The sequence below is a fragment of the Hirundo rustica genome, chromosome 21 (genome assembly GCF_015227805.2).
Source record: "Hirundo rustica isolate bHirRus1 chromosome 21, bHirRus1.pri.v3, whole genome shotgun sequence".
NCBI classification, from domain to species: domain Eukaryota; kingdom Metazoa; phylum Chordata; class Aves; order Passeriformes; family Hirundinidae; genus Hirundo; species Hirundo rustica.
The window spans coordinates 6,420,794-6,444,843 of record NC_053470.1 but is presented as its reverse complement, the minus strand read 5'-3'; the positions used below and the strand labels follow the sequence as shown (position 1 = coordinate 6,444,843).

General features: G+C 43.3%; 1 protein-coding gene across 8 annotated transcripts in view; it reads right to left on the bottom strand.

Moving 5' to 3' along the window:
- Positions 1–24,050, bottom strand: part of AFF2 (ALF transcription elongation factor 2) — a 352,651-nt gene that overhangs the window by 143,537 nt on the left and 185,064 nt on the right. For all 8 annotated transcript variants that reach the window (XM_040083762.2, XM_040083755.2, XM_040083759.2 and 5 more), the window contains exon 4: positions 3,660–3,704. In XM_040083762.2, the coding sequence (XP_039939696.1) occupies positions 3,660–3,704 (45 nt within the window). The remainder of the gene's footprint in view (positions 1–3,659; positions 3,705–24,050) is intronic.

Below are 24,050 nucleotides of genomic sequence, written 5' to 3'. Positions count from 1 at the left end.
ACATATTTTGGAACAGAAAAAAGTACAGACCACCAGGTATTTGTCTTTATCTTTCAATCTGGTACTAGCAACCTGTATAAAATGCAATCTGCACTATCATTACTGTTTGGCCTTAGTTGTATAAGAGATGATGATGATGATTATTATTTATTATTATTTTTCACAACCTTCTCAGCCATTCTGGTTAGAAAAGTGAAATCAACAGGAGACTGGTCTGCCATTAACCTTTGGCTGGAGTATTGGGAGCAGTCCTTCAAGCATTTACACAAGATGACATAAGTAGCTAAGTGTTTCAGGAAATCTAAAGGACTGTGAAATTTTGTCTCTGAAGGCTCAGGGCTCTGAATGGAGTCAAGACCTTTCCCCTCACTCTGCTGAAAATTTTAGAATATAAATTCAATTAAACCTTTTTTCTCCAACATGGGAAAAAAAAAAAAAAAAGGGGAAAAAAAAAAAAGAAAGAAAGAAAACGACAGATTAGGAATTACAAACCTCTACAATTACAGAAACCATTAATCAAGTTCAGTTTGAATAAAGAGCTGTGTAAAATCAGAGGTCACAGATCTTTGCAGAAGTACCTCTCACTTGTAAGGCCTAGCAAAGAAACCCTTGAGACTGTGTCTTTCTGAGGGATGGAACTGAATTAAATCTCTTAATCCCCCAATTTAAAAAAACAAAACAAATCAAAACCAGAAAAAAAAAATACAAACTTCAAGGTATGCATTGCTCCAGAGCACAAACTGCCAGGGATTAAATGCACAATTACAGCCCAGTCATCCACCTTTGGGGCTTGACTGTCTTGGAATCCTTTGTGTTTACCTCTGTAACATCCCTGGCAGGACAGAAATGTGAATAATCTGGTGTTTTTACCAAGAGAAGCTGCCATGAGGGAGCTGAGAACCACAATCCCAAAAGTTCATCAGAGCCTATGTAAATGGCCCTGAAAGGCCAAAAAGTATTTGTCAGGACTGGAAACTTAACCCATGTTCTCAAAGTGCAAATTTCTGCCGAAACCAAGGGTCATTCTTTCACCTGGAGGAGCCAGCCCTAATCTTCTGACATGAGGCTTCCATGGGGAGCCCAAAGACTGGATTTTGACCACTGCTGGGCATCACATTCTCTTACTTATTTTCTCTTCATTGCCTGTCAAGTAGAATGCGATACCCCGCGTGCTAGCTTGTTCTGCAGCATAAATTTGAGAAGAACAAAGTAGAAACACTGACAAAACCCAGGTACTTCCAGTGCCAGGTGTGCTTCTCCTTGGAATCCTGATCCCTGAAGGCATCCAGCTGGGGCTGGGGTCTGCTGGCTCTTTGCTGGGCAGTCCCAAAGCAGCTCTGTGGCTGCTGTGCTCACACAGGCAGGGCTGTGCAGCCCAGGGCAGGTGGGTTACAAAAGGCTGAAGGCAGCCTGTGGGTGCCCAGCACAGCCCTACGCTGTGCTGAGGGCACAGAGCACCCTCAAACACGTGGAGGGGAGCACCCTGGGGGGAAACACGGCTGAGGTCCACGTGCCAAGACCGTATCTGCACCCCAGCAAAGGTGCCATGTGCTCCAGGCGCCTTCTGGCCACGGCTCACAGGTTTACTCCAGGACGGGCACGAGGGGTGCCTACGTGGGCCTGATATTTCTGGCTCTGAAGAGACTTCAGCCTGCTAGCAGCTGCTAACTTTTTCCCAAGGGAAAAGTTCTCAAGAAAGCCTCCTCTCAAAACAACTCTACTTTCCCAAAACAATTTTTCTCCAGGTGGTGTTTTGCTGTTTCTCTAGTTTCACCAATGGGATCAGAGAGGTGTCGTTCCTATTCATCAATTATGCTAAGTCTGTATTGGAACACCCTATAAAAGGTGGTAAGAATTAGACTTTAAGCCTTTTCTATACTCTTTGCCTTCTGAAATATTTGGAGTCTCTTGTCTTTCTTTTGTGTCCTATGACAGGTGCCTGAGCTGTAGTCCAGAAAGATCTGCTGGTTTGCATCCCTTCCTCACATGCTCATTACACATCCTTGTGAGAGAGATCCCCAGAGACACTGGAGTCCTGCTAAATCCCTGCTTTGCCCACGCCCAGAGTGCCCCCAAGTCCAATGGCCCACTGGTGCCAGGAGCAGGGACTCTGCAGTTCATCCCCATTCTCCAAAGGCAGCAGAAAGTCCTGCTCCACTCTCAACAGGTTCCAGAAGGAAGCCCAGCATGTTGTGCTTGTTTGTTGACTCAAATTACAGTCATGGCACAGGAAAGAGGATCTTGATCAGAAAAAAAGACCCAAGAAACCCATCTTGATTAGAAAAAACACGTTTCTGCTTCCTGTGATTTACACGCACTGTTCCCACATTAGAAATGTCACCTGGATGACTGATCCCTGAAATTCACCCCATCACATTTTCTTTTGATGCTGTTTACTGAAAACAACTGCTTTCCCCAGCCAACCAGTCATTCATTCCAAATATAGTAACAAACCTAATTGAAATATATAAAGAAGGGAAGGAGGCATTTAAAATGTACCAAGTATTTCACACAGCCTTCCAACATCTCCTTTGCCCCCTTAGTGTTGTTCCCTCAGTAATAAACCTCTGCTCACTTCAAAGGCTGAAAGTAAATATTATTTATTTCCGTGCATTCACTGCTCCTGGGTGCTCATGCAGGATCTTCTCCCTTACTGCAGGTCTGCATGAGCTGCCTCAACACACTTCTGCAGCAACACTGCCAACCCATGAGGACACCTAGAGCAGCCCAAGATAATGTGTGTACACAAACCAGGAGCAAGTTTTCCAAGCTATTTAACTCTGAATTGCAATGAATAGTGAGAAGCTGACTTTATTTTGTAAGTCAGTCTCTACAAACAAGCTGGCACGACTGCTACACGTGGTTTCAGGTCTGGGTTAAGTCCGCAGCACTGCCTCCTAGTAACAAGGAGATGGCTGGCACAAATTCCCATGGAAGTTTTACCCCTTCCACACCGAAAACCAGCTGGGGGGCTGGCAATCCCAGGGAGGTAGCTCTGGCAGGTGGGAAACTCAACCCACGAGGACAAAAACCTACATCTGAGAAAGGGACTGGTGGCTTGGAAAAACTGCCCCCAGGCAAATCTCACTGCCAACAGGGAGCCCTGAAGTCTGTGGAAAAGCCCATCTTACACTTAGAGTAAGGCATACAACTTGTGCGCACTCCCTTCTTCTCATTACATGATCTTCTTGCAATTAATCCATCCTCCTTTGGAGTGGCAATTTTCTGTATTCAACCACTGACCAAAGATCACAGAAAAAACCCATGTCTGTAAGTCTTTAACAAAGCTATGACTGATGAGCCATTGTAGTCTAGAGGAAGGAGGAAGGCTGTAGGTCAGTTTGTGAGGAGAAGAATTAAGGCAACTGCACCTCAGGGTAGGAGAGAAATGTGTCCTGGACAGACTCAGAGAGCTTGAAAAGAACAGGAACATGTGTAAATCCTGACTGAAACAAGCTGGCAGATGCAGAGTATTAGGTGAACTGATCTCACTAAGGAGCACCCTGGGCCTACCCCCTGCCTGTGTCTCTTAATACAGACCCACTGATATATTATTTAACTACAGTGTTAAAGACAGCCGTATAAACCCTCTCCTTGGAAGATGAAAATAACAGCACTGCAATTATACAGGAGAGAAAAAAGCAAAGGGTATTACTTACCCTCAGTATTTCTTCCACACAGCTGGAGTCATTTGGAAGGGCAACCTAGGTTTAAAGAAAAAAAAAAGAAATGTTTAGTCAGGTGCTGGATGCAAAGTTCAGCCACACAGGTGAACAGCTAACAAGCAACTGCCTCTGTTTGAAGACTGCTGCATCCATGCTTGCTGCCTACCAAATTTTCCAGTTCAGATCAACATAAATCATCAGCAGGACCCATTTTGTCAAAAGTTGTTTTTTTTATTTCTTCCACGCTGCTTTGTGTTACCAACGACACTTTTGAAGCAATAAAGTACTCTGATTTCCTCACAGCTGAGAACTGGCAGTGGAATCGCCTGGAACTTGTGTAATTGAAGAAGATCCCACTGTTACTCCTATCGGCCGCTTTCAGAGAGAGGGCGAGGTCTGGTTTAACTTGCCACATGCTGCAGCGAAGGACAGAGGTGATAGCAGGAGAAAGCTGTTATCATCAACTATCTTATCCCACAGCTTAATAGGCTAACAGCCCAGACAGCTCTTAAATACATACTGTAATAAAATACTGGTTGGACTGTAAGGGTGGCTGCTGATTTTGTTGTCCCTCGCTCCATCAGCCTGTTGCAGGTTCAGGGTCCTCTGCAGCCTGCACAGCACACAGGTACCCACCTCCAGAGGCCTGGCAGCTGCTCCTTCTCCCCTTAGAAAGATTCCATTTATCTCTGCACCCAGCCACACCCATGCACACACACAGTGATGCTGCTGATGTATTCCAGTTGAAAATACTTGTTAAATGGTACTTACAGCGTTTGCCACAATCCCTCATTCTAAGGGTACAGAAGAGCACAAAACCTTTAAAATACTGTGAACAAATACAGAAGCAACAGGCAGATGTGACCTGTGTGTACAGCCACTCTGTGTGGAACTTGCACACAGCTATGGTGGGCTCTTACCACGGGGCAGAGCAGGAGAGACAATATTCAGGAAGGTACCAAAGCACAGGTAAGTCTTTTGTGCCATAAATATTCAGTGAGACTTTTCTGCCTGACTCTTCTACCTTATTGCCCTTCGTAATTAGTTTGGTGAAAGACAGTCATGACTAAACTTAACCCCTGTTATCCTAATCTGCTACAGAGCTTGACCAAAAGCACTGACCATGGCCTTCTGCCTGCATTCCAGCCAGCACTAAGCTTCAGGAATAAATCCACACAGCTACAGAAGTCAAAGACCACAGAGACCTCTCAGATCACCAAGCTCATGCTCTGCTAATGTGGCAGATTTCCCCCGTATCCTAGTAGTATGGCTAGTCTGACCCAAAAACTGTAGGGAAATGGGTTTTCCATCCCTTCTCTTAATAAAATATGGAGTGTTGTAAACGACTTGGTATTTTATAATAGTTAAAATTTTGTTTGCAGTGTCACCTCAGCTTTTCTGTAAAGCTCTTCACGCTACTAGAAGTAATTCATTAATTCCCTTCACATTTACTCCACACACAGAAATGCACAATTATACTCCACTTTTCTCAAATTATGTATGTTCAACTTTTACCTTCTTCCCTGATCACTGAGATTTTCCTCCCCTTTGGCTTATTTCATCACTGTCCTCTGAATTCCCAACAGTTCATCAGTATCTTGGTAGAGGATTACCCAAGTGAATATGACTACACCACAGGGGTATTAGCAATTTTTATCTATTATAGATTGTAATTTTCCACAATATCCCCATAAAACTGTCAAACAACCAGAAAAAAGAGCCCTCACCTTTTGTCCCCAGTTTCTACTCAGCTCAAATCACCTACCAAGCCTGGCAGAGAACTGCCAGTGGGTGGTCAGCATGAACTGCAACAGGCACGCAGTCCACCCTGACACCACAGGACTTGGACTTGATGGGACTTCCTTCATCTCTCTACTTTTCACTTGAATTACTTTTTTTTTCTCCTCTCTCAACACTTTAAAGTTCTTTGCTCATCTGTGTTTTCCACCCCTCATACCAGCTCCTCATCCAGTGAGGAATATGGTTAATCCTCATTTACAGGTGAGCAAGGTTAGCAAGCAGGGGTGTTACTGCACCGTGCAGTGGCACAAAACATGTTGGCTTTTGTTTGTTTTGTTGGGGTTTTTTTTCATTGAAAAACTAATATGTTGGAATATGAGCAAACAAAACAAACAGCCCTCCAAACAAGCTTACAGTGAGCACATCGACCACAAAAATTTCTCACCGCAGAGACAGGAGCAGCCCAAAATCCAGCTGAGTGAGTCTGACTGGGAAGAGTGAGAGCAGCAGAGGCACAGCAGCTCTCTTTATTTAACACCCTTCCCTGCCATTACACATGCCAGCTGCAATGGTTAGCCAAGGTGCCACGTGTATTTCTTTGTTTAGAAAAGTGATGACTTGTGTCCCTCACTATTAATACAGGACACAGAATGTTCTTGGTTGTCCCACAGTCCTCTCCCAGTTCACAGCCCTGTTTGAGTTTATGTTACTTCAGAACTAATGATGATAATAACAATAAACATACCATTTTACTTCAATAAAGCCCACTATATATTATGCAATTGTAACCAGCCTCTGCTGGCAGCACTTGCTAGTAACTTTAAATGCTCATGCATCAATTTAATTGTGTTAATGGCAAAGAAGATTTTAATGGCTTGACAGAACTTTTGTTCCCCTTGGCATTGCTTTGTTTTGAATCACTGGTATTAAAGCAATGCAAGATGTCAAAGTGCTGTGATTGTCATATAGGGAGATCCAAGTAGGAGTGAGCACAAAGAGGAAAACATTTAGATTGATGCAAACATTAAAAGAATAATTATTACAACATGGCTATCAGAGAGAAGATCAATGTAAGAGTCTTTCAGTACATTACTATTAATGGATTTCTAAAGAAACGAGACCATTTTTCTAAATTCATGCTGCAGTTGCATTCTAAGAGACCTGAAAGGCACTGATCTACTAGAAATTTAGTCTGTCTTGGGAAAAAAAAAAAGAGAGAAAAAACAACCTCTCAACCTTTCAAAGTGTGAATTAAAAATTGCGAGTTTAATTGTCCATAAACACCCGCGTTCAGCTAACAAGTGTGAGCGGGCCCACATGGCACACCACAGCATCCAAGCACAGATTCATGGGGACAGAATGAAACAGAGCAGATACAATATTCATCGCTTTCTCAAGTGCTAGCACTATAACAAATTGTTATTAGAATTGCCATTAATAAACTGCCACGTTCCTCCTGCAGTTTAGTCAAGGCTGGACATTCATCCCGTACTACTACTTTCCTAATTTAATAAAAATTAAGCATTTTAGGACCCATTATGTGGTTATCCATCCCCTCTCTCTCCTCTTCAGCTTTCACCACTAATCAGAGTCTAAAAAGGAGGGCACAGCTTGCACTGGTGCACACATTTGCTGCTTCTCTTCCTTTGTGAGTAGCACGGTCTAACTCAGCTGAAAGGACAGATTCCAGGAATTTGGCTTCTGCCACACTGAGGGGTTGCAATTCACATCATGAGCTCTTCTCTCAGGCAGCAGTGCATTCACAGACCCCGGACTGCAGAACAGTGAATGCTACATAAGCTGCAGACAGACATCCTGAGGTAATAAAACTTCAATCAAAGCAAGAAGATTTCACAACAGCTACATGCTACACTGAACTCCTCCTCCAATTTCCTTTTAATCTGGCAAAACTCTTTTGCATCAAAACGCTTCAGGTTTACTTTTAAATATTGCTTGATTAAAAAAAAAAAAAGGAAAAAAAGAAAAAAAAAAGAAAGAAAGAAGAAAAAAAAAGAAAAAAAAAATAGAAAAAAGGAAAGGTCAGATGGTCAAAATATTCCACCTAATACAAGCCAGCATTCTACAGCTTTCTTCACTTTTCGGTCTCGCAGGAGAGAGGAGAGAGCTTAAATGATGTGGAACCAAAGGGTTTAACGTATGGCTTGGGTGGCTCAGTGCTGAACTTTAAAGGGAGGGAAGGAGGGCAGAAATCTAAGAGTGAGGGAATAGCAGCCTTTAATGTTATACAGATCAAATGACATTGGGTGAATGGTTATAATATCTGATGAGTCACGTTGGTCTAACCTTCCATTTATTTATTCTACAGTTCCTTGACTACTCTTACCTCCTGGACAATTTATAACCTGCATGAGATCAGATTTTGTTTCTGTGGCACAGAAATATCATATAAAGACTCTTTTCCCTGTAATTTACATCCAAGAGCAGACATTTCTCAGAAATGTTAGCAACACAATCTTCTGACAGACTTGTGAGAATAGTTCTGAAAATTCAAATGTAGTGCCATAAAGCAGAAATACACCATGAATAATGTCTTTGCCGGAACTGACCGACTGCATTTTCATCTGTATAAAATGTTCATGAACAACCCCTCTGGTTTTATTGACGCACGGTTGGCATTCAACAAGTAATCTTTTCTTCCTATCTTTGTTTTATTGAAAAGGTAAGTGTAGCATGTAAAATGAATGTAGGAGCCCACTCATTTCTTGCACGTGAGCACCTATGTGCTTATACACCAAGAGCTCAGCCTTCCTTGTCATCTCCTTTATCAAGGAATCCATTTTGACTCTGGGGAAATGAAGCTCATGCTACTGTTTACTCCTTCGAACACAAATTGATTTTTCACTTGCCAGCATGAAAAGATCCTGTGCATGAGCCTTGATTGATCATTTCCAGCGTGCACCACACAGTGATAAGAGGAAAACACTTCGGAAACCAGGAACAGCAGAACGAGGACAGTCAGCGGAAGCCTTGTCCTCTGAGTGCCTTCAGCTCCTGCCAGGCTTCCCATTAACAGAGAGTGCTTGGCTTTTCTGATTTCTTTCCTGATTAATACAAGTGGGAAATGGATGAGGAAGTACTAAGAATAGCAGAGTTTCCAGATACAACACAGTGGACTGGGTGATGTTTGAACATCCTTCCAACCTGTACCAACCCACAACTCGATTCTTGCTCACTACAAATCTGAGGACGTGCAACACTTCACCTGCACTCCTTTCGCTGCCATCAGTGTTTTCCTGCACACTCAGGCTTCATTTCCCCGCTCTAACCGCTCCCAGCATTCCCCCCAGCTGCCATCTGACCGCACATTTCTCCTCCTGAGGAGATTGTTCCACATTTACTTCAAGCAAAGTTCACACACCGCTGCCCAAACCTCCTTGGATTGGTTCACAGCTCATCATCCTGCTTCCTTTCTCAACACCATGTCCAAAAAGTGTCCCTCCTGTCAAAGACACCTGGAATGGATGCCAGCTGAGCTCGCTAGCTGGGAGGCTCTTGGCTCCTCCTTGCTAACCTTAGTGCAAATGTGTAAGAACGGAAGCAGCAAAAGAGCAAGGGATGAACATTTCAACCTGATGGTAGGGTTTTTCTGGTGCATTTGATATTTGTGGAGATACCACCAACATTCTTTAGGGCTGTGTGTTTGAATTTTGGAGGAAACTGAATGAAGTCAAACATGGTGGTATTAAAAAAAAAAAAAAACAACAAACCCAAAATTGCTCCCTTGGTATTCAAATACATACATGTGTTTTTCACAGGCTTATTCATTTTCAAGGGAGCCATTTGTGGGTCCTAAATAATTCATATCCACTGTTTTCTTTTAGTGCCTCCACCATCCTGGAACCAAAATACCATGAGAAGACTACATTTCCCATTATTTTAACCCCAGAAATATCTCATGGGGCTTATTAAAATGCCTGTGGAAATATATACTTTTCACATACATAAAAAATTAGGAGAGAAAGAAAAACTATCGCCTAAAACAAAATACAGAAAGCTGCTCCTTTAATACAAATACTGCAGAAGCTGTGTAAAACATGCATTTACTGGAGAACCTGAAAACACAAAGGAGTTTTAAGGAGCGAGTTAATTCATTTGTTAAGCTAAGGCAGCCTGGCCTGCAGTGAGAGCTGCACTTTCAGCAGTGGCTCATGAAGTTTATGCCTTTTCCCCCAAGTAAAGCACCTTAGCTAGGAAAAACAACTTACTAGTGTGGTCCAAAACATGACTGAATCAGACTGAGACTGATTTTAGTGACCTTCCCAGAAGGTGCCTAGTTCAGAAGCCAAGGCTGCCCACAACGGGTGCCTTTAGTTTCATACAAAAGCCAGTGACTGTCCTATGCTCCTCTGCAGTCACCGAGAGCCAGACAAACCTGTGCCGTCACACCAGGAGGGGTGACTAACCCCACACTGAAAGGGATTCAGTTTCATCTCCCTACAAAGAGCTCAGCTTACAAGGACCTTTTTTAACAGTCTGAGCAAGCCCAACTACAAGGACAATGTTGTTTGTTTTTTTTCTTTTCCACTGGCATTTAGTTCTGTTGCAGCAACTTCTAACCCAGACTGACCTGGATGTGACAATTACACTTTTCTTGTTCTTCTCAGTACGTGTGGAATTTAGTTGATTTTTATTTCTTTCCCTTTTTCATTTCTTTGGTGTTTTCTTTTAACAATACCATCTCAGTGTTGATCAGCACGGAACAGTCTCCACAAAAGCACGGTATGCTGATGTTCAATTTAAACTCAATGGTTCACCATTACTTTAAAGCAGTAAATTGCCAAACTCTATTAAAGAGAGAAGACTGATAAAGTGATCTCTCACTTCAAGGTCTCCTGGGAGTTTCTTAATGTGGGTAAGGCTGTACATTTTACTTATGGAATATTCTGAATGTAGTATTTTAGAAACTCACCATAACGATAATGCCAGAGTATCTGATAATGTCAGTATTAAGCCAGGCCCCAACAAAAGTGGCTTTTGCAGTACTTAATTTATGACCAAAACACTGGTGTGCACAAGCCTGGTTACAACCATTTAATACTGACAAAGAGCAAGGAAATTTGGAATGTCAAATTCCTTCTTCTCCCTCGCTCTCTTTCTGTTCCTCCTTCTCTTATAACCTCAAGCATATATTTACTTACATAAAATACATACATTTCCTTATGTGCCTTGGCATTTTCACCTTGCTCTGGAAGACATTATTTTATACATTTTCACTAAAGTGATGATTAAAGGTGCCCTGACCTAAAATGCCACCGTGCCCTTGTCCACTTGAAACATCAAAGCCTGACTAACAGACTGTGCAACCCTCTGCTGCGGTGAGATATGTGGTGTGGCAGAAATAATGATCAAGTGTCTGTTTCTTGTCTTCCTTTTGCCAGTGTGAATGAAATTTAACTTCTCCTAAGACAATGAAGCAGTATAAAAGGCATGAAGGGAGCTTGGCTTACGAGTCCATTTGCCCTCAGCTAGGGGGATGTAAATTAGACACCCCATTTATTGTCAGCGTAACCTCTTGAGTAGAACCTCTTGGAAATCACGCAAAATCCCTTTACTGTGCTGACACAGCTGTCTAAATTTAATAGAAGTTGGAATTGGATCTCCTTTAAATCTATTTCAACACCAGTGGAACGCGGTGTGTGTTCACAGTGAGTGTGCCAGCACAAGGGCAGCATCCGGCAGGAGTTGTGGAATTTCCTGCTAAAACAGTATCAAAGTCACCAGGTCAGACTGTGACGGGACCAAAACTTCCCCGATGTCAGTGAAGTTGCTGAAGCTGCATCACTGTAACCTGAAGCGTTATTTGACCCTGCAAATCCAGACTGCAACACTTCTCTGGAGGTTTTAAAGAGGCACCTTGTGAAATTATCTTTACATCTGACAGTACCCCTGCTGTGGCTACAAGGATACCTCGGGTGGTTGTGTAGGTTACCTGCTTCACTCCTGCTTTTTAAAGCAGGTATGGGTGTCCTCACGGAAAAATGTACTCCTGGGTATAATTTGTACAGCCGTTCCACAGCTGCAAGGCTCGAGCTGGGACCCAAACTAATTGCTCAGAGCGTGTTTGCAAATTAGTTGCGTTCATACATCCTTCCATCACAGTCACAACTCACAAGTCGTGACCTCAGAATATCTTCAAAATAGTTTTAGAATTCAAAGGGCAAGGACCTGTTCCTGCTCTGAGGGAAACAAATGTCTTTTGAAATGTCTTAGGGTTGAAATACCAACCTGTTAGCATAACTGGTCTACACAGATACACTTTTAACACAAACTTCAATCAAATAAATTAAATTCTTATAGGAAATAAAAGCTATTTTCCTTTTATTAATACAAAGCACTACAGTTATTGGATATGTTTTTATTGTAATTGCATCCAAACTCAAGACTACATGAAGAGCCAGATCTTATGCTCATTAAATGGTAAGACACGCAATTATCCCAACTGCCACTGAATGTCATGGTTATCTACAAAAGGGGAGTTAAATAACACTTTTTGGACAGCAGAGAACTTAGAACAAGGAAAATCTGATTCTGAATGGGATCTTTATGGCCTCTCTTTTAGTTACATTTCTAATTAAAATGCTTTGATCTATTAATGCCAAGGGACACTGCTAAATGTATTCAATGCAGAAGTTGCATACTTTTCCTGAGCTCCCCAAATCTCTTAGATCTGTGTGCACTTATGCTGTGTGCAGTTAAACTGCTCACTAAAATGAAAAGATATCTAAGAATAACTCACTTCCATTAGATTTATAAATCACATTAATTAATTCTACATCTCCAGTGGTGTTGAGACCAAACTCTAATGCGAGATCTAATTAAAGAAAAGGGAAAAAAAATTGCAATTGAAACACAGAAGTAACTGTTTAGCCTCAAATTAATGAGGCGCTATGCTAAGCAAGAATGTCCATAAATCCCTAATGAGGATTTTAAACACATTAAAACTTCCTAATACAAAGTGTTTGCCTTCCTTTTATCCAATAACAAATAAGCCAATAATTTTCTGCCGCTAAATGACACTATTAACTGTCATGGCATGTTTTATTTGACAAACCCTCCATTCAAATACAGTAAAACCAATTAATTTGCCTGCTGTGAAATGTGTTTCTTGATAGCTTTTATGTGATTTTTCTTCTCAAAGAAATGTAAATAGGAAGTCAATGTAGGTGCCTGATTTTGCTTAAAAATACGACACAATAACTATAGATTTTCTAGTCAGTTTGCATTTCAAATGAATTGAAAGATAACCTCCATTTTCAGGTCATCAATCACATAATGGTCTCCTGATAAGTAAACAGTTACAGAGTAATAGTTTTATTACCAGCGAAATGGCCCCATATTTGAGCCGTGATAGTTGCAAAATTACCACTTTGTTCCCCTATAAATAATGGTTTGCAGTGGGGCCACTCGGCCTCTGCCACCCCTGGCACCCACCACCGACATCCTTCTGAGTCCACACCACAATTTAACCAAACGTCTTGGAAGGGTGAAGATGGGGATGTATTACAGGGCGGGTTTTTTTTTGTTGGGGTTTTTTTTGGTCAGAAAAAAAATCTATAGAACAAATAAAAGATAATTCTGTGGTTTCAATGGCCCCCTGGGCCCCACTTAGCAGATCCCAGCAGAGCAAAGCAAGACCGTGTCACAGCTGCCCCACATTGAGCAGCGCCCAAATCTCTGAAACTCATGTAAGGTTTTGAAACGGGGAGGATCAGCCCGCTAAAAAGTACATGTTACATGTCAGGAATAGACTTTTGTCTGTGCCCACTACATGAACTGACGGCAAAGCAAAGGCTAACACTCTGCTTTATGGGGCTTAACTGAATGCCAATTAATCTTTACAACATATGGACAGTCCCAGCCGCTCTTGCACTGCATCACGATCACGTGGAGACCGTGGTTTCCTTGCCTTAAAGATGGAAACCCAACTGGAAAAAATCCCATGGCACCCCTCCCCACACACACACAGAACAAGGAATGAAATAAAACAAAGATTTGCCAGCGCTGAACAGGACACAACCGCTCGTGTATTTAATCATCTGCAATGGATTACCAAGCAGAACTGTGCAATTCACCTAGTGCGCCATGACGGCCGATTTTCAATTTGCACTGTCCTGTGTGTGTTTTACTGAAACAAGCAAAGCAAATCTCTGTGACTTCACTTGTGGAGCAGTGCCAAGGCTGCCTGATGGGAGGTGGGGCTGGGATGGATCAAAGGTGCTCTGGAGCTCTGTCCCCATCACTGAGACCCACTGTCTCGAGCCCACATTTGCTCTTTTTCCCCAACAGAAGTTCCTGTTACTATTGCTACGCATTTTTCCTTGGTGACCTTTCCACAGGGATGTCTGGAGAAGTGATTTATATTTATACATTATCATCACATAAAATTATATAAGTATGCATTCAAATAAGAGTAAAATGCATTCTGCAAATACCTGTACTTTGCTCCTTAACCACAACCTTATTTAATGAGCTTAGGAATTGAATTGCAGCAGCTTCAAAAAGTAAATTGAAGAGACCTCTTGCACTGCCTCAACAGTCAGAGAAACATGGTCTTTCTATACACTCTCAGCTAATAAAAAATCCCAAATTAAACTTTAAAAATATTTAAGTGAACTGTCCTTGACACAGTAAAATATCAGGAAATCAATTTCAAGTTGACTGAAATCAAGCTTTTGTGCTTAAGATACCGCATATTGTAACCTGCATTTTACTCACTTTGTAACCCAGTGTTCCTGAAGGGTGAACCGAGCTCCAGCTCTCCCAAATGCAGCTGTCTGCATCTAATGTCTATGACAAATTGTAAATAAAAATATTTATATTTTTGAAAAAGATCAGATATGATATCCCACATCAACAACTTTTACATCTACTTCTTGATCAAGACATTGGATTGGGCTAAGACCACCTGACATTATTTCACTTCTGACCTTTTCAACTGTCAAAGCAGACAGATTTTTATCCTACAAGATTCGAGCCAAAGCCTCAAAGGTGCAGTGCCAGAGCATTAATCCATTTCACTAGACAGTCATTGAAATTATAATTGAAAGTTCAACTTACTTTAGCATTTTATGCTGAAATACTTCTGGCAGCCCAGGGCAGAAAGTCGAAATCTGGTTTCCAATGGAGACCATTTCCAATGGTTTTTAAATGTTGGCAGTGAAATTCCTTATTGTCAAAGAGATCAGCAGATGCCGGCTTCCATTAATTTACTTTCTGTGACTGCTGCTCCCTTCAGGAAGCCTTTCTTTACCTAAGGATGCTGACCTGCTGCCGAATCCCATCAGAAACGGACTAGGAAAGACACTGATTTATTAGGAGACTGGAGACATTCCAAGAAAAGCCCCTAGAGCAGCCAGGGCAGATCCCATCCCTCCATTTATTCTGACCGACGGCATAAGCAGAAAAACAAATCTGCACGAAGACACGACACAGATGCGTAAGAGGTCCGAATTCAAGCTAAATAACCTGACCTATGTGCACCACACTATCAAGAGTAACTCCAGAACCTGAAGGATCAGCAGACAGCTTTTCCTCTTCACTGAAAGTTGTCATTAAGGCAAAAGGAATCTGAAATTTTGGATCTGAAAATAACATCACTACTTTAAGTAGTCGGTGGGCAGTAAATCCTTTGTTCTGGTATTCTGGAGCTGCCCAGAAGCCTTTGGCCAGGAAGTTCCATATAAAGAGCAGTTTGTTATTCTTAGAACTAATATCAAAAGCTATCTAAACAAGCATTTAAGTTAACTTAGAAGATATGTTTCATTACGTATAAACATTTTTTTTCTTAATTTTTCAAGTTGGGACTGACTAGTAATTCTTTATTCTAATTCTGGCATCTTATCCAGAGGCTATAAAGCTTCCTAATTCGGAGGAGGAAAGGAGAAAAGGGAACATGAGTTCTAATACCTGTTCTGCAATGATAGGTCATTTTATCAATGCTTTCTAGACTACTGTCATATTTGCTCCATATGTAAATTCTACTGTCTTTACCTGCACAAGGTCCCTTAAATCCTTAGTGCCAGCATATGAACCCGTTAATTCAAAGCACTGAGAAATAACTCTGCAGCAATGCAGGAGCAGTGGGAAGAAAGCAGCCCTGTGGTCCACATTTACAGAGGTGTGCTGGGTCTCCTTGAGGCACAGGGCTCAGCTCTCAAAGTCACACCATTAAAGCAATGAGAAAACAGACCAGGGCAATGCAAATCCCACAGAGGGCATTGGAGACAAGTACCAAAATTGCAAGATACCTTTGGGACTTTAGCAGCGACATTAGCAAACCCTCTGTACCCTTGTAAAGGGTGACTTGTCACTTCCTGCTTCAGCACCTTTAATTACTCTGCTGTTGCCAGCCTATCTGAGGTGTCTCCTGCGCTGCACGTGGGTATTTGTGCACATAACTCAGTGTGCATTTCTCCTTTCCTTTCCTCCTCCTCAGATCTCAGTGACAAGGATCACCCACGGATCTCTGGACCACTGCTAGGGGTATTTCACGCACCCAGTGCGATGCTCCTGCAGCACTTTGTGTCCAGGTCCTGAACGCAACACAAGCGGCAATTGCTCTCTGGATCCCTTTCTGGGCTCTCCTGCACTGCACTCAATCCACAGACTCTGTCAATGACCCAATGCCTGCAACAGGATCAGGACACAGGTGCTTTAACACTGAACTTCCAAAGAAAACTGTTCATTTCAAACAGTTTTACTTCACAAAAAATATTCTGGCAGAATTCATTGCGGTGAAAGATAGAAGAATTTTGAAGCCACAGAGAGAATTTGGGAATTTTCATTTAGCTAGATGTGTATTGCAGCTTTGGGGAAGTTAATTAACTCTGCATTTCTACGTCTGGGCATCTGTAGAAACACAAGAAGCAAAAGATAACTTGCCATCACCTGGGTCTAGCAGGAAACACTGGCTTGGAGCTCCTCAGCAGGATGGTGTCACAGAGGAGTGACATATACACACAAAGCTGTATACAGCTGCAGATTCCTGACTGCTCGAAATGTCAATCCTCAATAAATGGTTTGACCTTTTTTATCTATTATTTCCATTTTATAACCGAAATCAGGTCTGACACAGTGAGCACTTGAGGGGAATAAATGCAGCTTGGGGATGACTTTGCAGTCTCGTGTCTCACATCACACCCTTGAAATGCATGCTCTCCCCAGAAGTACAATGCTGTCGTGGCACTAAAGCCCCGAGGACCCCCAGCATCCTTTTGCTGGCTGACCTAAGAAGCCAACGAGCCCATTCTCAGCGTGTCCCTGTACGTCAACGAGGCTCCTTTTAGCGGAACTGCTTAAAGCACACAGCAGCTCCATCTTAGAGAAGTTACTCTTTAGGCATTTAATTGAGATATTCCATGGGCAGAGTCAGCTCCTGGGTGAAGCCACTTCTTCACTGACTACAGAGAGAGGCCAGGGTCAGCACTCTGCTTCACTGGGGAGCCTCAGCTAAGGACTGAAAGTGAGGTGAATTAAATATGGATCACAAACCCCACAACTGTGCAGCAGGCTCGTGTGCCAAGCTGCACTCACAGCCTAGAAATGGAAACAGATGGGGAATAAATTCCCCACCAGACAGTGACTTGGAGATCTGAATGCAAGATTGAGAGCCAACACCTCATGTTAAGCCAGACAATGAGCAATTTGTTGCCTAATGAAAATTTTGAATTGGAGGGAGGAAGGGGAATTGCTTTGATTTGGACTTAAAGCAGTATTTGAAAAACCTTACAGAAAGATGGATTTTTTTTTTGAAATTATTGATGATTAAAAATAAAATAAAAAAGGATATTTTTAAAAATTATTTAATGATTAAAAAAAAAAAAAAAAAAAAAACCACAACAAAATGGAGGGGTTTCCTGATTTCAACCTGTTAAACCCCTTTCATGAAGGGAACAAAACAAAATAATGGCAGGAGCTCCGTAAAGAAACAATGCAGAATTTGTTTTAGTAAACAAAAAAGCTCATTAGGAAAATGCCTAAAATGTCTGTTCCCGATTGTCATAATTGCCTAGAATTTTTAAAGCCCAATAAAATAAAACAATATTAAAAGAAGTGGCAGCACTGCTAAATTTGATCTTTCGATGTAGAAACTGTGTCCCACAAGTTGCAGAGCTGCAAGGCTCAATTTCAGGCTTTCCTCACCAACAATTTTGCCAGTGGGACAACAGAAAATCCAGTTTCCCTTCCACGTACAACTGAGTTTATTAAAATCACAGCATTGTTGCAAGGCTAAATGTGTGGGTGGTGTTTTGTCACAAATGCTTCTGTTTGTGGGCAACCAGTAAGCTCAACAAAATGAAATGGAAGAAACTCTTGGATATTATCAAATTGCCAGACTTTTCTCATTGGCTTTTCCAGACAACAGCCCCGCTTTAACTGGCTGGAGAGAAAAAGCTGTTGTATCTAAAATGGCCAGAAGAGAGAAAAAGCTGGCAGAATGATGTCTTCCTAGGTGAGGATAGTCCAGGACTTAACTCCATGTGTCAGCTCAAGATAACACACAGTCCTATGCACATGATCTCATCAGCCCTTCAGGAGAGAGGATTTTACTCCATGTTTGGTGATATTATTTTAGAGACTTCCTTAATATGCTTGCAGAACACACAAACAAGGAAAAAATGCCACGTAAACCTCAGTCTAGCTACCACTTGAAGGGGTATGTGATCATTATAATCAGAGAAACTGCAGCATTATTGATAATGAGAGGAAAACCAAGTAAAGGACAATCAAGCAGCAGGAACTCCACGTGTTGGCAGAAGCACTTGCTGTCTATCGTCACTGCTCACATCTCTCCCAAGCCTATCTGCACCCCCACATTCACACATGTGCCCCACTTGGGCCAGCAGCCTACCCAAGGGCGTTATTCAACAAAACAGGGTGAGGAACATTCCTGCCGCCACCCCTGCCCTGCCACCATGAGCTGCTCGTGCCCATCCACCCTCCTGCAGCAGCCAGGCAGTCCAGGCAGTGGGATGGCTCCTGGTGAAGAGCTGGTTTTTGCAAAAAAAGGCATTCCGGAGCCTCAAAGGGAATTCGGGATCAGTCAGCAGATCACATTTCTTGAGACGCCGTAGGCATTTCCAGCGCTCCTGCCCTGAACGTCTCTCTGCAGGGACCCCAGGCAGGGGTTCCCCAGCAGCCTCAGGGCAAACCTGACCTGGTTTTTGTTGCCTTCCCCAGCTCCATCAGGGTTCACTGGCGCAGCAGCACAAGCACAACCTGAGCAGCCTCACACGAGCTGCCCTTTGGCTCCCACCAGAGCAACCTGCCGGCCCTAAAATGCAGGAGGCTGGCCACACCAGCAAAAGGGGTCACGAGGGTTTGGAAAGTTTTCTTTTAAATAACAAAAGCCAGAAACTTCAGTGCTGATTCTCTGCTGTAAGAGCTAGAAGGGAGGCAATCAAGCTGTGCTGGCAGAAGCTCCCTTCTCAGAGGTGGCCTGGCCAAGCTGACAGGAGCCCTGGCTGCTGCTCCCTGTCCCCAGCACCCACCAAGAGCAAACAGCATCCTCTGCAAAGTGCCACCCCTGCCCAGAGCCAGCTCAGGGCCCCAGACACAGCCCAAAGCCACCCTCAGCCTGCCCTCAGCAGGGTCAGAAAAGCTAACAATCAGAGCTTTCTTTTCGGCCATGAAAGCATAAACTCTGCAATGCTCGAGAGCAGCTTGAGCTCCCAGCTAAGGCACCAGCCTTAGGGAGGGACAGAGACACTTGTGGGATTTCGTATATAAAGTCCTACGTTTGTGTAAACACTCAGATGATTTCCATACACGCCCACCGGCCACACAATGCAATAATAAATTATTTCAATAACTGGCATTACTCTAAGAAAGCAAGAAGGATAAATGTAATTGCACAAGTTTTAGATGGGATGTAAATCAGCGTTTAAAAAAAAAAAAAAAATAGAAAACAGAAAACCCCAAGTAAGCATGAAGCTGTTTACTCCTAGAGAATCTCCACTGCTCTAACATTTCAGCAATAGCCTCCAGTCGTGAGCGTGCTGCAGGAAGTAACAGAGAGTGGCTCAGCAGATGAAACAAAGAGGACCTAATTACCATGCGAAGCACAACATCCTTCAGATGTGATGAGAAACGTGACTGCATGAAAAACCCGTCCTGGGGAAATTTCAAAATATGACCACCCAAGCATAAAGAAGAGAGTGGTGAAAAACGAGAAAAAATGCAACATGAGGGTATAGTATCTCTATACGAAGAATATTAGTTTAAAAACATTTACATACAGACACTGTGCATATACACACAGCCATATGCACACAGACCAACACAAGGAACAGTGTAATTGTGGATGAAAGCTACATGCATATAAAAGCTTTCTAGCTACATGCTACATATTAATCAAAAAAAACCACATAAATTCTTCCTATGTTGATCCATTGAGATTCTTGACAGAAAAGCAAACAAGCAGCCAAATGCATGAAAAATAACCAAGGAGCCTGACAATCCAGCACTATCCTTCCATTTTCATCATACTTGATCATTTAATATTTATTTTTTTCCCCCTACAATTCTACAGTGTGAATGTAAATAATGTATGAATATTGGCCATAAATTATTTTGGGGGGGTTATTGTGTGTGTGGTTTTGGTCTTGTTTTCTAAAAGAAAAGGAAGGCAGAAGATAAGGACTGACATCTTGGCACAAGGTAAAGCCTTGATTCTCAGTTACAGGTAGAGGAGTCGTGTCATTTGCACAAAAGTTCAAGGAGGCATTTAAAGCCACGGCAGAGAAAAGGCTGGCTTGTGCTGCAGCTGGAGGGGGCTCTGCAGGTCACCCCTGCCAGGCACACAGAGCTCACAGGGGTTTGGCACCAGCACGGCCGGGCAGAGCGAGACCCCAACACCAGCACCACGTGAGGCTGTGCTGGGGAGGGGAACGGTCGTTACTCCAGGGCACCAGTTCTGATTGTGACGTACGAAAGCAACACCCTTTGGACAGGAGACTGCTGAAAAAATTATCTCCTGAATGCCCTTTTGCTAGAGAGCCAGAGCAAGGCAGATGTTACCCTGCTCATTCAGTATCCCAGCACACAGGGTGTGGGTGTGTGCGTACCAAGCTGATGGTGCATCTTGAAAGGCTGTTCAAAGTGTGCAAGAGCTGAGGAACAGAGTTTGCAAATTCCTTGGCACGATCAATACTGCTCTCCAGATTCCCTTTATTGATGACAGACTCTCTTGTTGCAGTGATTAGAGATTCTACATCTTTTAATCACAAAGAACATGACAACTACACCCCATCTATAGCTTTGTGATTTACAGCAATTGATGCACTATCATAATTGCATTAGTGCAGTGATAGCTTTTGGGTGTTACCCAAGCAGCTGAATTTAAATATGGCTGTGTTTGTGACAAACTGACAAGCAAAATCTGATGTTTGAAGCCAGCACTGGTTTTAACCCATTCAGCTTCCCTTGACTCCCTCCACCTGTTAGTGGCAGGGATGAACCATTCTTTTCCTGTCTCACTAAATCTTACCATAAAAATGGGAAAGCTGACATGTGGACTAAACAGAGGTGGTTGTCTTGTGTGTGTGTTAACAGAAATATAAGTTACAGGAGCAACATCCCACTTTTCTAATAAAGTATTGACTCCCTTTGCTGTGAGTGAGCAGAATTCAGTTTAGCTGTGTGCAGGCCTTATTTTCCACCTTTTTAGACAATTCCTCAGTTTATACCATAAAGTCATCTGAACACTGATGCTTCTTTCTAATTTCAGGGGATTTGTTTGTTTTATTTTTAGCTTGATTCCCGACACAAGAGACACCCACAGATTATAGTCACGGGAGTCTGAAATAATGCATGTGTTTGTGCTCTCACACAAAAAGGGTGTTCACCTCACCCCTGCTGTCCAGCATCAAGGTCAAAAGATACGGAAACTCTTCAGAGTTTGAAAAGAAGGCAGTGGGGGACAGGAGAAGGACCCTACTGCTGTCCCATTTCAGGAAAAGCTAATAAAGCTCACCCTTTGTAAGGTATCAGAGGATCCACATGAGAGAGAGACATTACAAGCCAGGCTTCATTAGCTCCTCTGCTCACAGAGTGATTTCTTTTTACGAGAGAACAGAAGATTTCAGTCTCCTGAGCTGAAAGAAAGCACAGGCTGGCAGGGAAGAATGAGAGCAGATGAAAAGCGGGTTCTTCTTATCTCTTTCTAAATATTTCCATACAAAGTATTGGCTTGCATCCCCCCCACAGTGTCCCACCTAACAGCACTCAAAACAAGGGGCAGGAGCTGGTGCCTGCCCCTGGCAGGCAGTAGGAAGCCATCCAGGGCAGGGTGCAGCTTCCCCCAGGGTGTGCCCAGTGCCCGAGAGGCCGTGCCATGGGCACCTCAGGAGACTCCAGCTCGCTGCTCTACCAGGTGCTTCCCATGCAGTCCAGGAGACTGCACTCCCCAGCTCTCCCCAAAGGCCAGAACCACGGCACAGAGCCTCTGGGAACACTGCACATCTGACAGGGGGAGCTCATTTCAGGATTCCCTACGCCGGCACCTTGGCTGCTGGCACGCAGCCAGACATGGAGCATCTCCTTGTGAGAGCTTCGGCTTTACGGCAAGAACCCCAAAGCTGTCAGTCTAATCTGAGACTGAGGACACTCTTGTGGCCTAGATGGCTGTGGCAGAAATGTCCCAGCACAAGCCTGCATCACCTCCCACGGTCTCTGTTCATGCAGTTAAGCCCTGGCAGGCGCAGCCCTGGCACCAGCTCCAGCAGGCTCGGCTCTCGTCAGAGCAATGGGCAGGGCTGGCATCACCCCTCTGCTGCCTTTGGACACAAAGGACAAAGCCCAGAGTGACCAGCCCCGTCACCACACACACAGCAAGGCAGAGGGGAGGACACAGGGAGACTAACTTCCCTTACACTGACACAAAGCCTCAGAACTCAACAGCGTTTTATTAAACTGTTAATTTAGATCCAACGTCCTGGTAATGCTTCTGAATATTTTGAATGACTGGGGGTTATCAGGACCTCCAGATTTCAGGCAGGAGTATATGGAAGCAGAGAGACCTGGTCTGTCCCTTCCTTGCCAGAGATGCTCAGCCAGTCTGTCCAGACACTGTTCTCCTCAGCTGCTGCCTTCAGGAAGGTCTGCTGGGATCAGCCTCATGAGTCTGGCTGCAAACTTGCTGGAGCTGATCGTTTTCTCCTGACGACAGAGCACAGGAATGGGACTGAACTGCGTGTTTTGTTTGGGAATGTTTAAGTAGCTGGAAGGAGGATGCTCTGCCCCGGTGTGCATAGAGCGTTTATTGTTCTGGATTGAAAGCCAATACTTAAACACACATCTTTAAAAAATTCCAAAATTCCGCTCTTCTTATTAAAGCTCTGAAAACACACCCAGGCTATTAAGCCTCATATCTCTGGGAAAAAATCTGTCATGGCTGCGTGCATGGCAAGGCCCTGGCAATGCTGGAAAAGACTAATTCTGTGTGCAGCTGTACCAGCCTTGTGCCTGCTCCCTCTGCACTGCCTGGGCTCCATCTCACTGCTCCCCAGGCTCCCCCTCAGAGGCTGTGACTGTGCTGGGACCCAGCTGCACTGGTGGATGTGCCCAGCCCACTGTCCTGAGGCTCTCCTCACAAGTTATCTACTGAGCCACCAAGCAGAATTTTAAAAAACTTGTTTTAGGCAGCTGCTGGATATCCAGTTTGGAAATTCTGCTTCTGGATACAGCTTCCTAGAATAAACACCCGTTGTAATCACAGTAAAATAAATACTTTCTTGCAGTTGAATAATGTTGCTTCTAATTACAGTATCATTGATGTATTTTCCTATTAGAGGGAGATTTCCACTTATTCTTTTCTATATTTATTTACCCAAAACATAATACTCAGTATGATGTTTGCAATTGGGCTGCTGCTGCTCTTTTTTTCTTGCCAGTTTTACAGCTGGTTGTTAGGCAAAGTTGATCTCACATCCTTCCCAAAATCAAACAGGTAAAAGCTCAGCCCAGACAACAGCCTCAAAAAGGGCTTTTCCTACACCTTTTGGGGGTTAATTCCCCTACAACTGCTCCAACATCTGAATGGGAATCTTTTCCAAGGAATTAAAAAGCCTTCTGGATCAGGCCTAACAGGCATTTATTTAACTTTGTTCTTAAGCTCAACTGGCTGTCTTAGGAAACAAAGGTTGATACTTTGGTATAACTGGCTCTTTTTTTTGCCAAGAAGACACCCTACGGATTAGCACTTAGCAGGAAGAGAAAATTGCTATGAATATTGCTCCTTCAAGTTATTTTTCTCATTGGTGCTGCAGGGGAAAACTGGAACCACTTAAAAACGGGACAGGCAAGGAGCTGAATGAGCCACAGCTTTACTTCTGAGCGTAGACTGTGGCTTACTTGCAAAATTCCACTAAGGTGTGACTCAGCTGCAATAATATAAATTCTGGCAGAGGTAGAAAACCAGCTGATATCCCTGTTGCTCCTTCCTAGTGGTGCTCTGCATCTAAGCTCCTCCTGGACTGCTCCTTCTCACGCAGTTCCCATGTTTTTGGTGGTCTGGATGCTCTCCAAGGACGTGGGGCACCCGGGATTATGGTTTGAAACCTCTACAAATGTAGGTTTATAAACGTAAAGGCTCTGTCAGGAGTGAGTTATACAGGAAAAACAGAG